The sequence below is a fragment of the Anopheles coustani genome, chromosome 2, assembly GCF_943734705.1.
Source record: "Anopheles coustani chromosome 2, idAnoCousDA_361_x.2, whole genome shotgun sequence".
NCBI classification, from domain to species: Eukaryota; Metazoa; Arthropoda; class Insecta; order Diptera; family Culicidae; genus Anopheles; species Anopheles coustani.
The window spans coordinates 25,330,001-25,348,238 of NC_071289.1; the positions used below are offsets into that span (position 1 = coordinate 25,330,001).

General features: G+C 44.1%; 1 protein-coding gene across 1 annotated transcript in view; it reads right to left on the minus strand.

Moving 5' to 3' along the window:
• The window catches only part of LOC131264142 (protein dissatisfaction), a 22,239-nt gene extending 4,235 nt beyond the window's left edge, over positions 1-18,004 (minus strand). Inside the window, exons 1-3 of the mRNA XM_058266430.1 lie at positions 17,933-18,004; positions 16,867-17,875; positions 12,175-12,402 (exon numbers count right to left, since the gene is read on the minus strand). Of these exons, the coding sequence (XP_058122413.1) occupies positions 12,175-12,402; positions 16,867-17,875; positions 17,933-18,004 (1,309 nt within the window). The remainder of the gene's footprint in view (positions 1-12,174; positions 12,403-16,866; positions 17,876-17,932) is intronic.
• Between the last annotated feature and the right edge of the window lie 234 nt (positions 18,005-18,238).

Genomic DNA, 18,238 nt, shown 5'->3' on the forward strand with positions numbered 1-18,238 from the left:
GCGCGTGTGTTTGTTGGGCCGAGGGTCGTCATTGGAAGGAAAATTATTATAGACGACGACGATGAAATAGAAAAAGAACAAATATAATTCCATTGCTTGCTATCATTATAGATGGATTTTGTATGGAATGTTATTGATGATTTCGCATACAATTAGTTACGAAAACAGTTGATTTTGAATTAAACAACATTGAAGTAAATTTGCCTTCAAATCTAAATTTGATTGATTAGCTTGGTCCAATCTTAATTGAGGATTCATTAATTTTAAAATGAAAAGAACAATTATGGTAAACGTAGTGTATGCTTTTTGGGCCTAAAACTTATAACTGCTTGAGGACCCTACAACGCTCAATCTGCCTCTGCTATCAAGATCTTTATTTTAAACCTAATCTCAGTAAAAAATATCCTAAGGATGTGTTTCAGTGGTCGAACCACAAACTAACGTTCGATGCCCTTGTTAATTGAACTGGATTGGATAAGCATCACGAGCCAGCGTCGATACTGCATCGATTCGTCGCTCGTTCGAACGGGAGAAATATATAAAACTTTCAAAAAATGATATACCATCTACCATCTAAATCGACATTGCATCCACGCTCCGCAGTACGCTCGGTATAATCCCAGCAAAATGAAAAATAAATCACAAATAAAACAGAGCATCGAAAGGCAGCTCCAGACGTGCCGGCAGACTGCTGGCAGCAATGCTAGAGCACGGAAAAACAAACCAGCCATTCCGCCGCGTGCCTCGGAGTACGTACATAAATGTTGGCCTAGGTCCAGAGAAAATTATCGATTAAAAAATCATCCCCAAATGCATGCCGAGCAGACGGGTTTTCCCTTTGCTGCTGCTGCTGCTGTTTCCTTCACTTCCGGTTCCTGACTGACGCTCCCGTTCGCTTGGATACATAAGCGCAATGCCGCAGACTTGCCGGTGCACCGGGAACGTATGTACGTGTGCCTATGTGAACGCATACAGATGCCGCCCGGTTGTGTTCGACAGGAGGCGACGCGTACCAACACTACGGTTCGGGAAGCGGAAAACGTGTCCCGATGGGCACGTTGTTGGCTGCCGCACAAAGCCGAGGCCCGATCGATGCACTGGTCGTGGTACTCCACCCGGTTCCTGACGCTATTTTGCCTTTATGGTTTGTTTTACTTTTATTTCTATTCAAGGAGCGACAAAACGGAAGACATGCTTCGCATCAGGATAGATGAAGCTGCCTCCGAGCACTCCGACGATGCTCCAACGTTCGTCTGGCGGTCGTCGTGACAATACCATCTGGTTGCATGTTGGCGTGCTGTCGCTGTGTGTTTGTGCACGCGATTCCTTATGGCCACAAGCCAACCCAGTTCCCTTTGGGATAGGTCAGGTATTTGTTTGCCTTTTTTCCTAGTATTTTCGCTTGATAAACCTGCACACACCCATTCATTAGATGGCGCACCAGTTTCCTTGTTGTCGCTGCCGGCGGCGGTCGTCGCCCAGCTTTACGTGTGTGTGTGTGTGTGTCCTTTAATGTGTGCATTCTGATTGCAGCTCGGATGCATTGCTGTCGCTGGTGGTGGTGGTAGTGGTAATGATAATTTCTGTCCCGTAGGCCACCCGCTGATGAACTGTTTTCATTTTTCGGATCGGCCTTAGCTTTTGCCATGCGTTTGGTTGCCTCATTCCCCCCCACCTTCACCCCTCTCCCTTTAGTTTTATTCAAACTACATCATATTGTACGATCGTTGTCGTTCGCTGGAAGGCGTTTAATGCAAAAAAGGAGGGCCCGCACACGAGCAGATGAATGCAGTCCCGTGATGGAATTTTCCCCATCGAAAGGCGCGCGACGGCGGAAAGGGGGTTACGGTTTTATGCGCACGCGTTGCATAATCCGCTGCTCGTCTGGTGCGATGGCGTTTTGTGCATTGACATCAACATCACTGCTTGAAGCCGAAGGGACGGGCGACGGAGAGGACGGGGCTGTGCCGTGCATCGAAAAGCATTTTTATCGCATCTCCACCACCCCGCCTCGTGGGATGGAATGCTTTAGAAATTGCCACCACCCACTCGGAACAGTTCGTCACGCTAGTTCCGGTTGGAGGATGAGTCGAAAGAAAAATAAAACCGGTTCCCCGATCTTCCGCATGTCATCTTGACGTTTTCGGGCAAAAATCTTTACCCATCTTTAGATCGTATGCAAGCTCCCGTACCCTTTTTCAAAGTGTCCCGCCAACCGGAACCTGTGTGCACTAATGGAATGTTGTTTCTTGCCGCTCGACGAAGAGGAAGCACAGTCTCGTCGTCTGGTCTTTTATGTTTTTGCCGTCTGTTTGCTGGGAGCGTAATGGAGCCTTCAATTAGCGCACGAGAAGTAAACGAGAAGATCATGCCAATGAAAATGACTTGGCGTCTCCATCAAGAACAATTTTTGGTAGCCATTACAGGGATGCTTCAAATAATGAACAAATTAGAGTAATGATTGTGATAACAGTTTTCATGAACTCCACTTGTGTATTTATCTAATACAAAATTAGTAAATAAAAAATATGAACATCATACGAAATGAATTGAAATATGTTGTTTGAAACCAATCAGAAAGAGTAAGCAATTAAGTATAATGATGGAGAAAGTAAATAGGTAGGTAAGTAATTATTGAGAATAGTAATTTTACAGAGAACGCAACAAAGCAGTTTTCATTTCTCGAGACTAAAAAAACAGCAAATGTGGAATCAATCTATAGTTAATACATCAACAGCTAATATATTTGCTGAAGTATTGAGTAAGCAAGATATAAGTTTCTAATTGCCGAAATTTCTAGACTGTCTGTTTGAGAATAAATTATAAATAAGGTATTCAATTATTTAATAAACATTACAAATGACTTCCCATGTCGTGTTTTATGGATTCATAATGGAAATAACTACAAATGAGAAAAACGTTTGAGAAGAAACTTGAGCTTATAGTTGTTTGGTAGGTGTAAAAATGTTTTAGAAACAGTTATGAAAGATAAAAATGTTTCCAGCGCATTGAACAAACACATGTTCCACCACATGCTTCCTTTCCATCCACGCCACAAAACGCTCTACGAAGCAATCCAAATTACGATCAATAAATGGCTTTGCTTGTTTTTTCTCCAATTTAATCATATATGCATGAATCATCCAAATACAGAAGAAGGAAAACGGATATTATTTTTGAAATCTTTTTTAGGTCTTTATTGCTCCGTATCCTTCAATTCACGACAAGTGCGTCTGTGGCGGTGACTTTCGCTTTCTATTAAAAAAAACGGCACCGCCGTAACGTCGTGGGAAAGTAAATAACAAGGCTATTGGCGACCTACTTTGTGCCGCCGGCCGGTGCTGGTTTGTTTGGCTCATTCGGCACTTGCACATGTAATTTGTATCGCCCGGGTCCATGTTAGCAACAAATTGCTGGAAATGAACGAAAAGTGATGCTTGAGGTATCGTTGGGGTGGGGGTCGAGGACAGACAGGGTTCTTATCAGACGCTTGGGGACACTTGTTTGTGCTCGTCGTAAATAAATGTTATTTCCATTGGTCCGCTGCGGCGGTGTGTGGGGAGGGGGTGAGGTGCAGTGGCCAAAAATGGCCATTTTTCAAACCTACCCCAACACCGGCCTGGTGTCTAGACGGGGAATGAGAAAGGAAACCCTCGTGCGCGATAGGGACCGCAAGCCGGGCAGAAGATAGGAAGCGGTCGTTGTAGGTGTGCAGAATTTAGGTCAAATGGCGCGACAAGATAGGGGTGGCCGGCCGGAGGGAAAGGGGGCGCAAAAGAAAGACAAGAAGCCATCGGGTCGAATGCAGCTAACGAGGGGTGGACTTTTTGTGTACCCTCGCTTCATCGCACTGCAATCGATGCCGGACACGAAATTTCATACGGAAAATGGCAAGTGCACGTTCTTTTCGATTTGTTTTGTTCGTTCCTAGCCGTCACCGGATGCACGACGCGAGTGATAGCGTTTGTTTGTTTAGGTGATAAATTCGCCGCCCTGCTCGTGTTACACCTTTTCGGTGCAGATTGGGGTGGAATGGGAGTGCTAGCGTGAAGAAAGGCCCTCATTGCTTGGCTTGTTGCTTCGACCTGTCTAGGGACGCGATAACAAAATGCAACGTGGCAACTATGACAGGGGTATAATTTACGTTTTTGATAATTTCCAATAATTACGAGTGTGATGATGGTATTTTCTAGTACAGGTATAAACCATATTCAATACAGTTTTTATGATGTATTTTCTATCTTAACTCAACATTAATAGTGTTGAAAACACCTTTTTTCATTTAAAAAGCAAAGAGTTGATTTTTAAATAAAAAAATATTATCTTAACTCTGAGAAATTTTGGTTTTCAAAAACCCCTTTTGTCAAACTGTTTTGAATTTGGTAAAATATTTTAAGTTTGAAATAAAATAAAATAAAATAAAAAATGAATAAAAATTGCATTTGTGTATCAAGTTGATCTTCGGGAGAAAAAAATCTAATAAATATATAAAATTAATATGGAACAACTAGCTACATCAAACTCATTTAGTATGTCACATGCAGGCCAAATTTTATTTCAGTTTGCGTTCGGAACGAGAGAAAAAAAAACATTGCCATAATTGATAACAACGCGCCCCGTTAGAAACGCACAGAAACCTCCCGGTGGATGAGGCAAACAACGTCGTGTGCGAACGAAAAAGCGAGCACCACAAGCCAAACAGATATTCACCGACCCGCTCGAGCGATAATGTTGATGTGATGCGCAATTCAACGACGGTTGACTTAGGTCAGGAATTGGCAACAGCGCGAATTTGCTCGCCAAAAGCTTGACGAGGGATTGCCGGGTCTCGATTGGATGTTTGTATGTTCGTACGCTTGAATGAGAAAATTCTCATTTTTTTTCGTTTTCATCCTGATGTACTTAATGCAATGTCGTAGAATTTGTTTTCGTTGGTAGAACTGTCAGAAATCGATCTAGAAATAATTGTTGATTTTCGTTCTGCCTTCTTCGCCTAAATTTATCAACAAATATTTACAAGCGAACGAATATTTTGAAAAACTAGCGCCAGCTGGAAACTGTCACCGAACGAACAGAAAAATGTCCGTGGTGTCCATGCGTACCTCCATAAAGCAGAGCATCAATCATATCGCATTCAACATGCGCTCATGGTGGTCCAACACCACGCCCCGACCTCGATGATTGCGTCGTGGTCCTCGTCATCGGCGTCGTTAAGCCCGGTATGGATTGGAATTGGATAGATATTCTAAAAATAAGGGCCGCTCGCGACTAAACAGCCCAAAATCGTACGCATGACTCCATCATGGAGCTCCCCCCTTCCCTCTGGGGTCGGTGTTTGCGGGGCAGTGACGTAAGCGCGCACGCTTTCCACGTTTCCCATCGTTTCCAACGCATCGCGATCGTACGCTGGGAGGATCGTGAGCTGAAACATGAAGTGAACAAACGAACGTAGTATAACGTGGCGTACCGACGCACAATGGTTCGCAAGAAGCGTATGCAAACGACATCACAACAACGACATGCTATTCAAGGGAGAAATAGTCAAAAAAAACAGGCCATACTCTCACAACATCCGATGGGATTGACAATAATGCTTGTCCACGACCCGCCCTCTTTCGAGCTGAGTGTGTTTTAATGAGCACATTATTACGATCGTTCAATCATGTTTATGGAGTTTGTTCTTCCCTAGAAACTGTTGAGAAATTTGTCAAAAGCATCAAACAAGTAAAACAAAATCCACAAGTGAGGATAAACCTTTTCGAAACTAAATTTAACCGGCTTGAATATACATCCAGCAAGTTTAGATCAAAAAGGTAAGCCAGTTTCAATTTTCAGAGGTGTTTAATTTAATTGTTGATTATGTTTTTATCCGATTTTTCCTTCCACCACCGGCACGAACCGGTTCGATTTGTCGTATGGCATTAATCCGTTGACGGCCATTTGCATTGCAAAGCACAAAAGTGTGACATTTGCGTTCGTCCACGAATGCGAATCTCGCACGTCTGATCTAGAGATGAGCCCAAAGAGCGGGAACTATACGGAGCGATCCCATCCTAGGCGCGATCGACGGATCCCGATTCACAAAGTAGCGATCCGGCGGATCCGACGGATCGTCCGTTCAAGCCAAAACCTTGCATGAGATAGTTGTCTATCACTCTGACCTTACAAACTCTTTCTTCCTGGTATCAGTGGCCCATGACAGATCAAAGAGTAACGGCAGTTTTACTCACCAAGCAACTTACTCACCAAACTCCAAAGGGAGTCAAGTCGACGATTTCCATTCTCATAATCACGGTCTCATTCAATAAAAGCCTGGGCCCCTTCCTAGAGGGACGTTAAGTCTCTTTCTCAGTGAATAAAAGTCTCCCTTGGCTCTACGATGTGTCCACGATCCGTCCACGATCCGTCCACGATCCGTCCAAGATCCGTCCAAGATCCGTCGGATCGCCCATACATTCAAAAACCTGGAGAAGTCACTCTCACTGACTTTGGAAGGGGGACCTGACGGCGATCCGTCCACGATCCGTACGGATCCGGCATGTATTCAAAAGCCTGGGAGACCTTGGGCGATTCATTCACGATCCGTCCACGATCCGTCGGATCGCCCATACATTCAAAGTCTGGGGGACTCATACCAAGCGAACATTTTGTCTCTTTGCTCACCATTGTAGCCAAGCTTGAGGAATAGGTGAGGTATTCCTTTCTTTCTTCTATCCTGGTTTGTTATTTTCATTTTCGTCTATCGCTCTTTAATCGACCTTCCTTGGAGCTTGCCAATTGATTTTATGTTTTAGGTCAAGTTCATTCATTGACGAATGCGCACGTTATTTTACTGTTATTTTGGTCATTCGATTTGCGTGTGGTCGCTTCAACCACTGTCGCTACATTTTACTCTCCCGCAGGAAAGGGGACAAAGCTACCGGCAAATTAAATGAATGAGTGGAAAACTGTGAAAAATGAATCGTTGCCCCTTCCCCCCTCAGGCGTAATGAGTATAATATCAATCAGCTAAACAATCCATTTGCATGGGGTATGCCAGGTTCGAGAATGTATGGGTGATCTGACGGATCGTGGACGGATCGTGAATGAATCGCTCAAGATCCCCCAGGCTTTTGAATACATGCCGGATCCGTACGGATCGTTGACGGATCGCCGACAGGTCCCCCTTCCAAAGTCAGTGAGAGTAGTACCAAACGTCCCACAAGCATAGACTTCTCCAGGTTTTTGAATGTATAGGCGATCCGACGGATCTTGGACGGATCGTGGACGGATCGTGGACGGATCGTGGACGGATCGTGGACGGATCGTGGACAAATCGTCGAGCCAAGGGAGACTTTTATTCACTGAGAAAGAGACTTAACGTCCCTCTAGGAAGGGGCCCAGGTTTTTATTGAATGAGACCGTGATTATGAGAATGAAATCGTCAACTTGTCTCCCTTCGGAGTTTGGTGAGTAAGTTGCTTGGTGAGTAAAACTACCGTTACTCTTTGATCTGTTATGGGACACTGATACCAGGAAGAGAGAGTTTATGAGGTTAGAGAAATCTATCTCACTTGGCGGTATTTTAGCATGTTGAGAATGTATTTTTTTCTTTTTCTCACGATCCGCGAATCGCCAACGGATCGCGGATCCTTATAGGGATCGATCTAGGATCGCTCAGTTCGTGGAAATGAATCGTCTTGCGCATCTCTAGTCTGATCACTGGAAGCCCTCCACCGGCCACCCGGTTAGTGTTGCAAACAACTTCATTACGATGTCAGTGCTACCCACCCACACGCTCACTTGGGTGGTTGGTCTTGCTCATCCCTCTGTTGCTTTTCCTTTAGCTCTCGTTAGCCTTCCTTTTCCCTCCACTTGTTACACTTGATACCCTGCTAGGGCATTACGCCATCGTTTAGAGATGACTGTACGTCCTCCTGCCTCTCTTTCCACTGCGCCTCCCTTGAGCGTGCCACACAGGAGAGGTCACTCACCTTAATTACACGGTGCTCTCCTGGGGGGGGGGGGGGGGGGGGGGGGGTTGGAAGGGAAGGGTAGGGGGTTTGCAAAATGCAAAGGCCACATGGAAGCGGGTGAACTTTTGCTTCTATTGTTTTTTTTTTATCCTCGTCTATTTTCTGGGAAGAACGGTGTAGGTTGCAGAATCCCAACCCACCGAACCAAACCTAGACTTTACATCTTCCATAGATCCGTTCGATTGCCCTGCATTGCTCTGCTGGTGAAACGTTCTCGGAAATTCAACCAAGAAGGAATGATTCGGAAGTTGCATCTGCTTATGCCATCGCGAGCTGCAGCCTCTCAGGGAACGTTGCTGGCAGCGAAAGATGAATGTACTCTAGAGTTACGATGAAGGGGGGATGAAGACGTGTGAAGTGGGGGAGTGCGAAAAGATCTGCCAGCTCGTAATGGTGCGTTTGGGAGAAAAGTGAATAATTTATTGCACTGTTATGCAAATAGATGCAGTTTTCATAGTTTTAATTATAGCTATGTATCAAATGAAGCTGCAGCACAGACCGGATTGGTTTGGAGATGTTGGTGTCATTCGCAGACCAAAAACACTAAATGGGTCACGGGTTTTACAACCTTTAGCTGTCATTCTCTGGCAAACAATAATCGAATCGTAAAACACGTAATGGGGTGTTAACATATAGCTTATTGAGTAAATTACCTCGTTCAAATGAGGCAAACTTAGTGAAAATAATGTTAAATCATTCATATTTTAATATATGTCATATTCAAACAGATTTCAAATATAAAAGAGCACAATTCAAAACCTTTTCTAATGTTTTGAGCTCTGTACAGTAATTGATGTATAGTACAGTAAGTAGATTTAATGGCGTTCTGTAAAAGAACAAGTAATATCCAAATGGTCAACATGGTCGATATTGCAATAAAACAAAGACCACGGAGAAACCCACCAACCAAATGACTGTCGCTTGAACTGGGAATTCCTTTATTATATTTTGTTTTGATGCCATCAACATGGCAGCCGGTCTGTCGTACCGTTTCTAGCGTAATTAAGAAGGTTCTTTAAACTCTCAGTCCTCCCCGAGCGCCTCTTTGATGCTGGCCAGTTGGCGTGGTAGAAAGCGAAGGTATAAAACATTGAAAGCAAGCGGCTCCAGCCGTCGATCTCGTCTTCGCTCGCCCAGCAATCAAGATGCAACGCTACTTGGACTAGATGGACAAGATGTTTTACAATGTAGTAAACTACTACACGCTCACAGAGCGACTGAACACTCCTAATAAGCAGCAGGAAGTTATTAAAGGAGAGAACTAAGCAAGAAACATAACTTCCTATTCATGAAAGGAAAGGAGCAAGTGAAAGAAGTGGAAAGGTCTCCACGTAGAGGATGCAGCTTCCGGATGGTGTGATCATAAATCATAATTTAAATTGCTCGCTGTTGCAAACATGAAAATAGACAACTCTGGAAACTATTTACCAGTTATTTTAAAGTATTCAATTGAGAACTTTGAATCATACGAAATCCAAAGTCAAAGTGTTCAAACACTCTTTCAAAAGACATGTTTTAATGCTCTTTCGATGAGATAAATAATTTGTGCCATATATTTTCTTTCGTGAAAACACGAAAAGTTCTCTATTTATTGGTTCTTCATAGAGTTGTTTTCCGTGACACAAACAGCATTTTTATTACCTTGTTTTAACCATTTTTACATGGAAAAATAAATTTTAGGACTGAAAATAACAAGTTTTCACCCTATAGAAACATACGTTTACACTCAACGCGATCTTGTTATATGTTCCCGTGTTACAGTTGTGACATTTTCATTGATGTTGGAGCCATAGATAGTTTGGTATATGTACCCGTCGGAAAAATAGAATGGTTACTCAATGCTAATTCACTCTGACGAACAATACATAATACTTTTTAGAAGTTGAATACACTTTAGATTTTTTTTTATTAAGCATATCTTTATGTTAGAATCTCGTACTCCCCCGGTACAGCGGTTTCGAAAACATACGCAAACGTTCCGGTGCGTAACGTACACATTTGAATATTACACATCACGCACGTCGCTGGTATCACTCGGCGGGGCTTTTCCTTTCCCGCGACCCTCCGCGTCGCTTCCCCACCGTCCAAAGGTCGATCGGATTTCCCATAACGAACGCAAACGCTCTCGCCCATCCAGTGCGCACAATACTATCGCTATGTGCCGAGCATGGCCAGCATGCTCGAATGCCGAGAACGCGCCCTTTTTCCATAAGGGAACCCCGTAGACCACCTCGATGTACCGCATGCCGCGTTGTCCGCTTTCCACTTTCCGAGCCACCCGTTTGTGCCACGTGTAGGCAGCATAAGCGCGGCCCGTGCGGCTGTGTGCGTAAGGTGAATAAACTTTGCCGACCGGTGCCGTTGTCCTATGCGGCGAAGAACATGCCCTTTGCACCACCCGACCGGCTGCGATGGTGACACGTGCGAGCCTCGGCTGAGTGGCTCGGGGTCACTCAGCGATAGTTTTCTAGAAAACGCAAACAGGCCGCTGCGATAGTTGAGCACCCGATATGGAAAACTATCGAGGGGGAAAACGAACATAAAAAAGGGGAAAAGCATCTCATTTTTCCCCGATTTGGGTGGTCTTTCTAATGTCAATTCAAAATTGTTTTGGTACAAAGAACCTGTTCTTAAAGTAGGCATTTTATACGTCAAATAGATTACTTTCAAAAAATTTTCAAAAAATATCAATTTTCTGGGAAGTATAACAATGTTTTTTTTAAAAAGAAAAACAAACAAATTTGTTCAAGCAAACTTAAACAAAGAGAACGTTTCTTCAAAGAACCTTTTAGAACTCATTTGTTAATATTTTATTCTATTACTCTCAGGTTTGCTTCATAATGCGTGCGTGAGTTATCATCAACTTTTGACAGGAACACAAATATTGGATCAGTTGAAATGCACTTGGTCACCGTTTGAAACGCTCAAAGCAACGCGTTCCAACTATTACCGACTGTAACAAAGGAATTCGATCCATCGCAAAGTTAATTCGTTCGAAAAGGGGGAAAAGTGTGCCGCTGGGTGAGTAAAAACCATAAATCCCTACCCAATACAATCCACGAGCGAAAGCATGCAATAAAGGGTCATGAATTTTCATAAGGTTTACTCGTGTTTTTGCTTTGTTTTGATTGGATCACCGTAAACAACAGGAAGTGGGATGAAAATTGACTTATTGTTGTTTTTTTTCTCTTTATGTTAATTTTCTAACACGATCAGCTCAAAAACATTTCTCAAAAAAATTACATCCCATGCCATTTGACATGAAACTAATCCTTTTTAACGTTGAAATATACACAAACATCAATGGATTCTTTGACCTCAACAGCGACAACGTCATCAACCCGGAAAGGCGTTCGATTTCCTCACGCCATCGCCACTTTCGCTCAGGCGTTTGAACTCCAAAACTTCCGTGTTCTATAAACGCGTTCTACTTCTTTGTGCCAAGCTGGTGCCGAAGCCATTATCGTCATTATGCCGTCCTTTTCAATAGCCAATGGGAGCTTAGCTGGTAACCAACCGCCCTCCCCCGGACACCCGCAAGACAAATAAATCTTTCTTACGAGCAAACATTTCCCTTTCGGTGGCTCGCGTGGTCAAAACGCCTTCGCGAACCGGGGGAAACTTTTTGACCAACAGAACATTTTCCACCTCACGCTGGTCGGTGGTCATTCAACTTTTCCCCCGTGTCCTAATAGGCCCATTTATTAGCAACCTGTTCGAGGTTCCCCGTGGAGAATGGGGTTTGCCATATGTGACTTTTTGGTTATGCTTCCACTTAGCTCCCCTAATATCCCTGGAAAAGCATGCATTTTTCCCTTCCATCATCTGCCCTGACAGCGGCCAGGTGGAAAAGTGTGCTCGATTCGAGTGACCCGTATTTGGCGGTGTAAAAATATCGACACGCAATCTATGTATAGTGGGTTGAAAAAAGGGAGCGTCATAAAAAAAACCGTGGGAAAGCACGTTTCCTATTTAGCAGATTGTAAACCTTTTTTACATCATGAGAAAGACTTGGATTAACATACTTCAAATTAATATTTTGCTTTTTATAAGATTTTGATTAGTTTGAACCGTTCTTGTTTCATTCTATCTACCTTTTACTAGCTCACGTTTGATTGAATAATTAGCTACAGTATAAAGTTCTCGATGCTTCACTTACCGTCACGACTCATTCCAAGCTTTAGGCACTTTTGCAGTCGGCAGTACTGGCATCGATTCCGGTTGACCCGATCGACCACGCACTGTTTGTTTCGCGGGCACTGGTAGTTGACGACGGAGCTCTGCGACCTCCGGAAGAAGCCCTTGCAGCCCTCGCAGGTGATCACGCCGTAATGGACCCCGGACGACTTGTCGCCGCACACCTTGCACGGTATGATCTCGATTTGAGCTGCAAGCGAACGAAAAGAAAGGGGAACATATTAGTATCCGACAATAAATTGAAGTGGCTTGATGCGTGCTGAAAAACAAATCCTTTTATTGTAATCCCTTAAAAACCCCACGCAGTTCTATTACTTTCCCAAACAATGTTCCAGAGGCGGGCAAATCGTAAATTCACCCATGATGTCATCGTAAAACATAAAAAAATTAATGATACATTATCTCACAGTTACAATTTCAAAGCATGACACTCAACAAATCATAATTACTTTACATTTGTCTGAAAGTTTCCATGACTTTCTCTAGAGGTATTTACAACAGCATAATAAAAATCAAAACTAATTACCACTACCATATGTCACGAGAAACGAATAAAACATGTTCTGAAACGGAAATAAATCTCCTTCCATTAAAATTTAATTTCAATACGAATGGAAAAAATAAATCATGTCGAAAATTCACACATGTTTCACAGGCCGAACGTGAACATAAACATCACGCTGCATTGGCATTAAACCACCTCTGTTCGTTCTTGTGAACTCGAGCTTCCTTTTCATCCCCCAAAGCAGGAGTGTGCCGAAGCTCCTTGCGTGCTTGTGTGCGTGTGTATGTGTGTATGCATCATGCCAGTGTGTCATCTGCTTCGTCCAACAACTTCCATGCATAAGAGAATCAAAATAAATATTTGCCAAACTGCCCCCGAGTCAATAACCTCTCGGTCGTCAGGCATGTTGACCGCCATCGCATACTCTGTGTTTCTTCACCCCCCCTTCTGCTTCCATCACCATGTGTGTGGCCCCCAGGAAGAAAAGCGTGCCCAAGTCTCGTGTCCAAGACGGAATGGGGTGGCATGGTGTGGCAAGGGAAGACGTTTGAAGAAAAGAATAAAACCATGGGAGAAGTGATTTTTTTAAACCACCGGTCACGGATTCACAGATGGATGGGACGATGATGGATGTTGTAAGCAATCGTTCACTTGTCTTGGAACATAGCTGCCCATCTTTCGTCACTCGGTTTAATGTTCTAACGAATCCTTTGATGTTTCTTTTTTGGTAAAAAGTTTGCTAAAAAAAAAAAACAGCGATAGCTACCATTAAAACATTTCTATGATTCAAATGGTCATGTTTAGTGCCGCTTGCTTTTTAACAGCGTGTGTTATGAGAGGGTGGAATGTCAAATGTATTTTATATATTTTATTATTTATTAGGATATTCCGAAAGTTGTCGTATTGTTATAGCCAATAAGTTCTAGTTGACATTTTGGTCGTCAGGATATTTCCTCCCTGACTAATAGCTGTACTTGTTACATTATTATATATATATTAAATATTGAAATCAAATTTTATACAATGCAAAAGATAGAGATTGCAATTAGATACTTGTATCAATTGAATTATTATTAGTCGTTACATTTTCAAAGATTCTCCGTCCGAACCAATCGTTTTAGTTTAAACGGGTGAAACATTGCCAAAAAAAGTAGAAAAACGGGTGTTTCAGCTCTGCAAACTGGTCTGCAAAACCTTCGTCAGTAAGATTGATTGGTTGATTGATCGATTGATTAAATGGAGGGCTGTTGCCCAATTTATCATTCGCCATTTCTGCTCACTTGTGTTCGTTTTGTTTTGTGTTTAGTCCCTCAGTGCCTTCATTTGAAACAGACAAAGAATAAAGTTCTATACATTATTGTATTGGATTTTACCACAAGTTAAACTACAATCTGTTAAAACGATCCCTGCTCAAATGCTTCCTTTCTCCCAATGGTTAAACCAATGAAAACAGTCCTCCGCTCGAGGCCAAACCACTTCGTATTTCCGTGTCCCTGTAAAGCAGTTTTGCGAAGCGAACGATGACGATGTATTTGCATTTCTATTGCCCACTTTTACGTGTGCCTCGGATCGTTGCACTTCCCGCCGACCGCGAACCAACTAATGAGTTCCCATAATAATTGTCCCCGTGCATCCTTCGGGGTTGCATCCAGTCCCGTCTCGTGCTATCGTGTTGAAGCAATTTTCACCAATTTCTCCCCCATCAAGGAAACGGATTGTTTCCTCTCCCATACACCCTTCGAACGCGAACCGGGAAGAAATCGTGTGGTCATATAAATGGAAACGAGCTGGGAACGGCGCTGGAAGTGAGGTGTACCGTGCTCCGATCTTACAATTGGATTCTCCTACCTAAACTTCATCTGGTCCGTCTCGGGCTTTGCCTTGGAATCCTTAGCGGACAGGAAAGTCAACATACAAGTGTAGTGTAAAACTTAAAGCACAAAAACAAAACCTCCGCGTTCCAGCTCCGATGTGCATTTTATGCAAATTACGTGCAAAGCGGATGACGAACAGGAGTAAGGGATTCCGTAGGATGTTGAAAAAACAAGTCAAACGCATTCCCCCTCACTTCCACTGAATGGAGCTATCTGTTATTTGTTGATTGTTTTTGTTTAATTTATCATTTATACCATCGTGCATTTTGTCACCCATGTTTGCTCGGTTCGCTTTCCAAGTTTCTCTTGGTCACAATTTACTCCTTGCTTTCACACTCTTCGCATCGGTCAGTGTGTTGCATTGTGCATTCCAGTGCAATGAAGTACAATCGCTCAATTCACCTTGCAAAAGCTTTGCCCCCATCCACGAGATCCTCGGCGGCCACTTACGGTAATACATTTTCCAGTGGTGAACTCAATTAGGGACGGATTTCAATAAACAAAATCATTTTATGCAGCTCGTTGTTATGAGAAATTTAAAACAAGTATCGGCCAGGATATCAAATTTAACGCTTCCAAAAATAGTACTCAACAAGTGCTCTGTTTGCTTCAAGTTTCCTCGCCCACTTTTGACTTCGGTCGCACTTTTCTAGCCAACTTTTGCCTTTAATGCAAATGACGCATTTACGATTCGATTGAATAATAACCAACGCGGAAGAGAAACCGCCAACCGGAGTGGATGCCTGCGTCACCACCCCGCGAGGGCGAGTCAACGAACTTGAGTGCATTTATGACACACTTTGATGCGAATATCCAATGCAGCGCGCGCGTTGGTCCTCGGTGCGTTCACTTCTCACGGCTTCAAGACAATTTGGCGGTAACAGGAAACCGTTCCTTTTTTGAAACTTCAATTGGGTGAATGCAATGAAGATGGTAGAGTTGAATAAGACAATCTGCATTGTTGGAACAAGGGGGAGCGTTATGAGGCCTCGGGTAATTTATTGATTTCTGATTTAATGATCGCGACATGGCAGTAGTTGTACCAGAAGCTGCTGATGATCAGAAGAGCTTTCGTAATTTTGTCATAAAACTTAAGTTCGCAATTTTCATAAAATATAGGATTGTTTATGCAATTCCAAGAGCTGTTGAGTATGATTATTGGCAAATTTATCAAATGTATAAGGCACAAAACAATATTAAACATATCTGAACGCTCCCTGCTTAAGCAACATTTAACAAATTAGCTATTTTCGAACAACAAAACGTCATAAGCCCTTCCTTGGCAAACATTTTCGCCATCTGTAGCTGGCACTGCAAAAAGGGAAATTCATCAAGCAGCCACCTCCACCCCACCCAAGCCCATCATCAAACGGTGCAGTGTCATTGAACTGTTTTATATACGCGCGACAGTTTGCTTCGCAGTTGCAGTTTGGGTGTTTATCGATTTGTCACCCCCGATGGATGTATTTGTAATAAGATAGCAAAGCGTTGGATAGGTCATGTCTCTTTGTCAATCGTAACGCAACGGTGGAGATAAAGGATGAAGTCAATTTAATGACGCCATTACACCGTATCATTTTGTAGGTATGATAACGTACAAACTGAATTTGAAATCCAAAAAAGGCGGATCTATGAACTATCATCAAATTCAATCATTACAGCTTTTAAAATATGCATACAGAATCGTGTAAATTTGTCAAAACGATACTTTCTGCAGTGAGTAATTTTAACAAAAGTATTTCCTAAAAATGGCAGTAATTTTCTAGTTTGTTTATAACTAGCCATACACCTTCCCTTCCATTGGCAACAGTTTTGGGTGTTTAAAACTAAACAGCTCATTTTTTATTAGTTATAATTTTTACTATTTCCCTTAGTGACAGTTTTCGGGAGTGCTTTACATTACAAGTTATTGTTAGCAAATCAAATGTTTGCTCAAACTTTTTAAATACTCTTATGCGAAGTATCACAGCTAAAGAATTCAAATAAAATTTCAACACGAAATTTAAATGTTCGACAAATTTGAGTAATTTAAACAAATTTATGATTAAAATGTTTTTGTTTTGGTTTCATTTCAGATCTAACACAAATCGCATAAAGCTGCAGTATTCCTGAAATGCTTGATGTTCTTGAGAAAACGTTGCTAACGGATAATATTTATCACTCATTCAAACAACTACTTTGGAGAGTAAAATGTAGAAATTAATGTTTGACAAATGATATTTTTACCAACTTTCCGTTTCACGTTCGAAGCTGAACCATTCGCGTCGGAACTTACCTCTAATTGAGTTGGGAGTCTTTTTCTCATGCTGATGCCCGTTCAGCCCTAGAAGTTCGCCGTTCGGGCCGAGATCCCCTTCAACGCTTCCACCCCCACTGCCGCTCCCGTGGCCCGCGAGCCCTCCGCCAGCCTGAGCCTGCGCCAGCAGCGAGCTGGAGGAGAACGGCGTCGGCGGTGGCGTCGTGCTGTCGGCCAGATCGTCCTCCTCCATGGCCAGCGAGGCGGCCGCCATCGTCGCGACGGCCGACAGCGTGGAGCAGAACGTACTGTAGTCCTGATCGAGCCTCGCCTGCTGCTCCCGCTCCATCTGCTCCAGCTGGTTCTCGGCGCCGCGCATCATCGCCGCCGTCGCCGCCGAGGACTGCATGGTCCCACCGAGCGGTGGCGGCTGATCGACGCCCGGATTCAGCGGCTGCAGCAACCGGTGGCTGAGCTTCGGAAACTCGCGGCTTTCCCGCGAAGCAAAGCCGCCGTTCGGATGCTGGTTTCCACCGGACGAGGAGGAGGTGGAGGAGGAAGTGGAGGTGCTGGTGGTGTTGGTGCTACTGCTACTACTACTACTGCTACTGCTGGTGGGCGGTGCGCCACCGCCGTTACTATTGGTATTTCTTAAAGGCCCTAGGTTTATATCACGTAAATCAGTCGCTCCGGCCGCCGCGAGGCCGAGTTGGGGGTTGTGTTGCTGGTTGGGGGTCGTCGCAAAGAGGCTCCGTCCGCCCGTGCCCGAGAGTGGCCCGCCGCCGGTCCCACCCGTCGGCAGTTTTCCCGATGACGACGCACCGGGGAAGTGCGCCAGGAAGTGTTTGGTGCTCGCGTAGCCCCCGGATGAGGCTTGCGCGGGGCCCGGGACGGGGCCGTTGGGAGGGGCTTGCATGAGCCGCGTGGTTAGCTTGGGTGCGACGGCCATCGCCGCAGCCGTTGCCGCCGCCGCAGCCGCCGCAGCCGCCGCCGCATTGCCACCGACTCCGGCGTAGCCTCCGTTCGGCGCTTCGTCACCCGGAACACCCTGGTTCGGGTGATGGACCGAGTGGCGCTGGGAGGACGACGCGGACGAGGAGGGCACGGACGACGAGGATGCTTGAAACTTGCTATTCCAGGGTTGGCTGAACAGGTCCACGAACTCTCCGTTCTCCATTTGCCGAACACGCGCGAGACGCTGGTCAATCGGGTATGAGGGGGGGAGGAGGGTTTTCCTTCGACGACCGACGCAAGGTGAGGTAGGTCAACTTTGCACTTTAAGTCGTGTATTTCTTCCTTTCTTACTCCAAGCTTTTCTTGTACACTCGAAGAAAATAGATGCGATTCTTTTCCGAGTACGAGTTTTAATTTACTTTCTTCACTGAGAGCACTTTCGCGCTGGTTTTCAGTT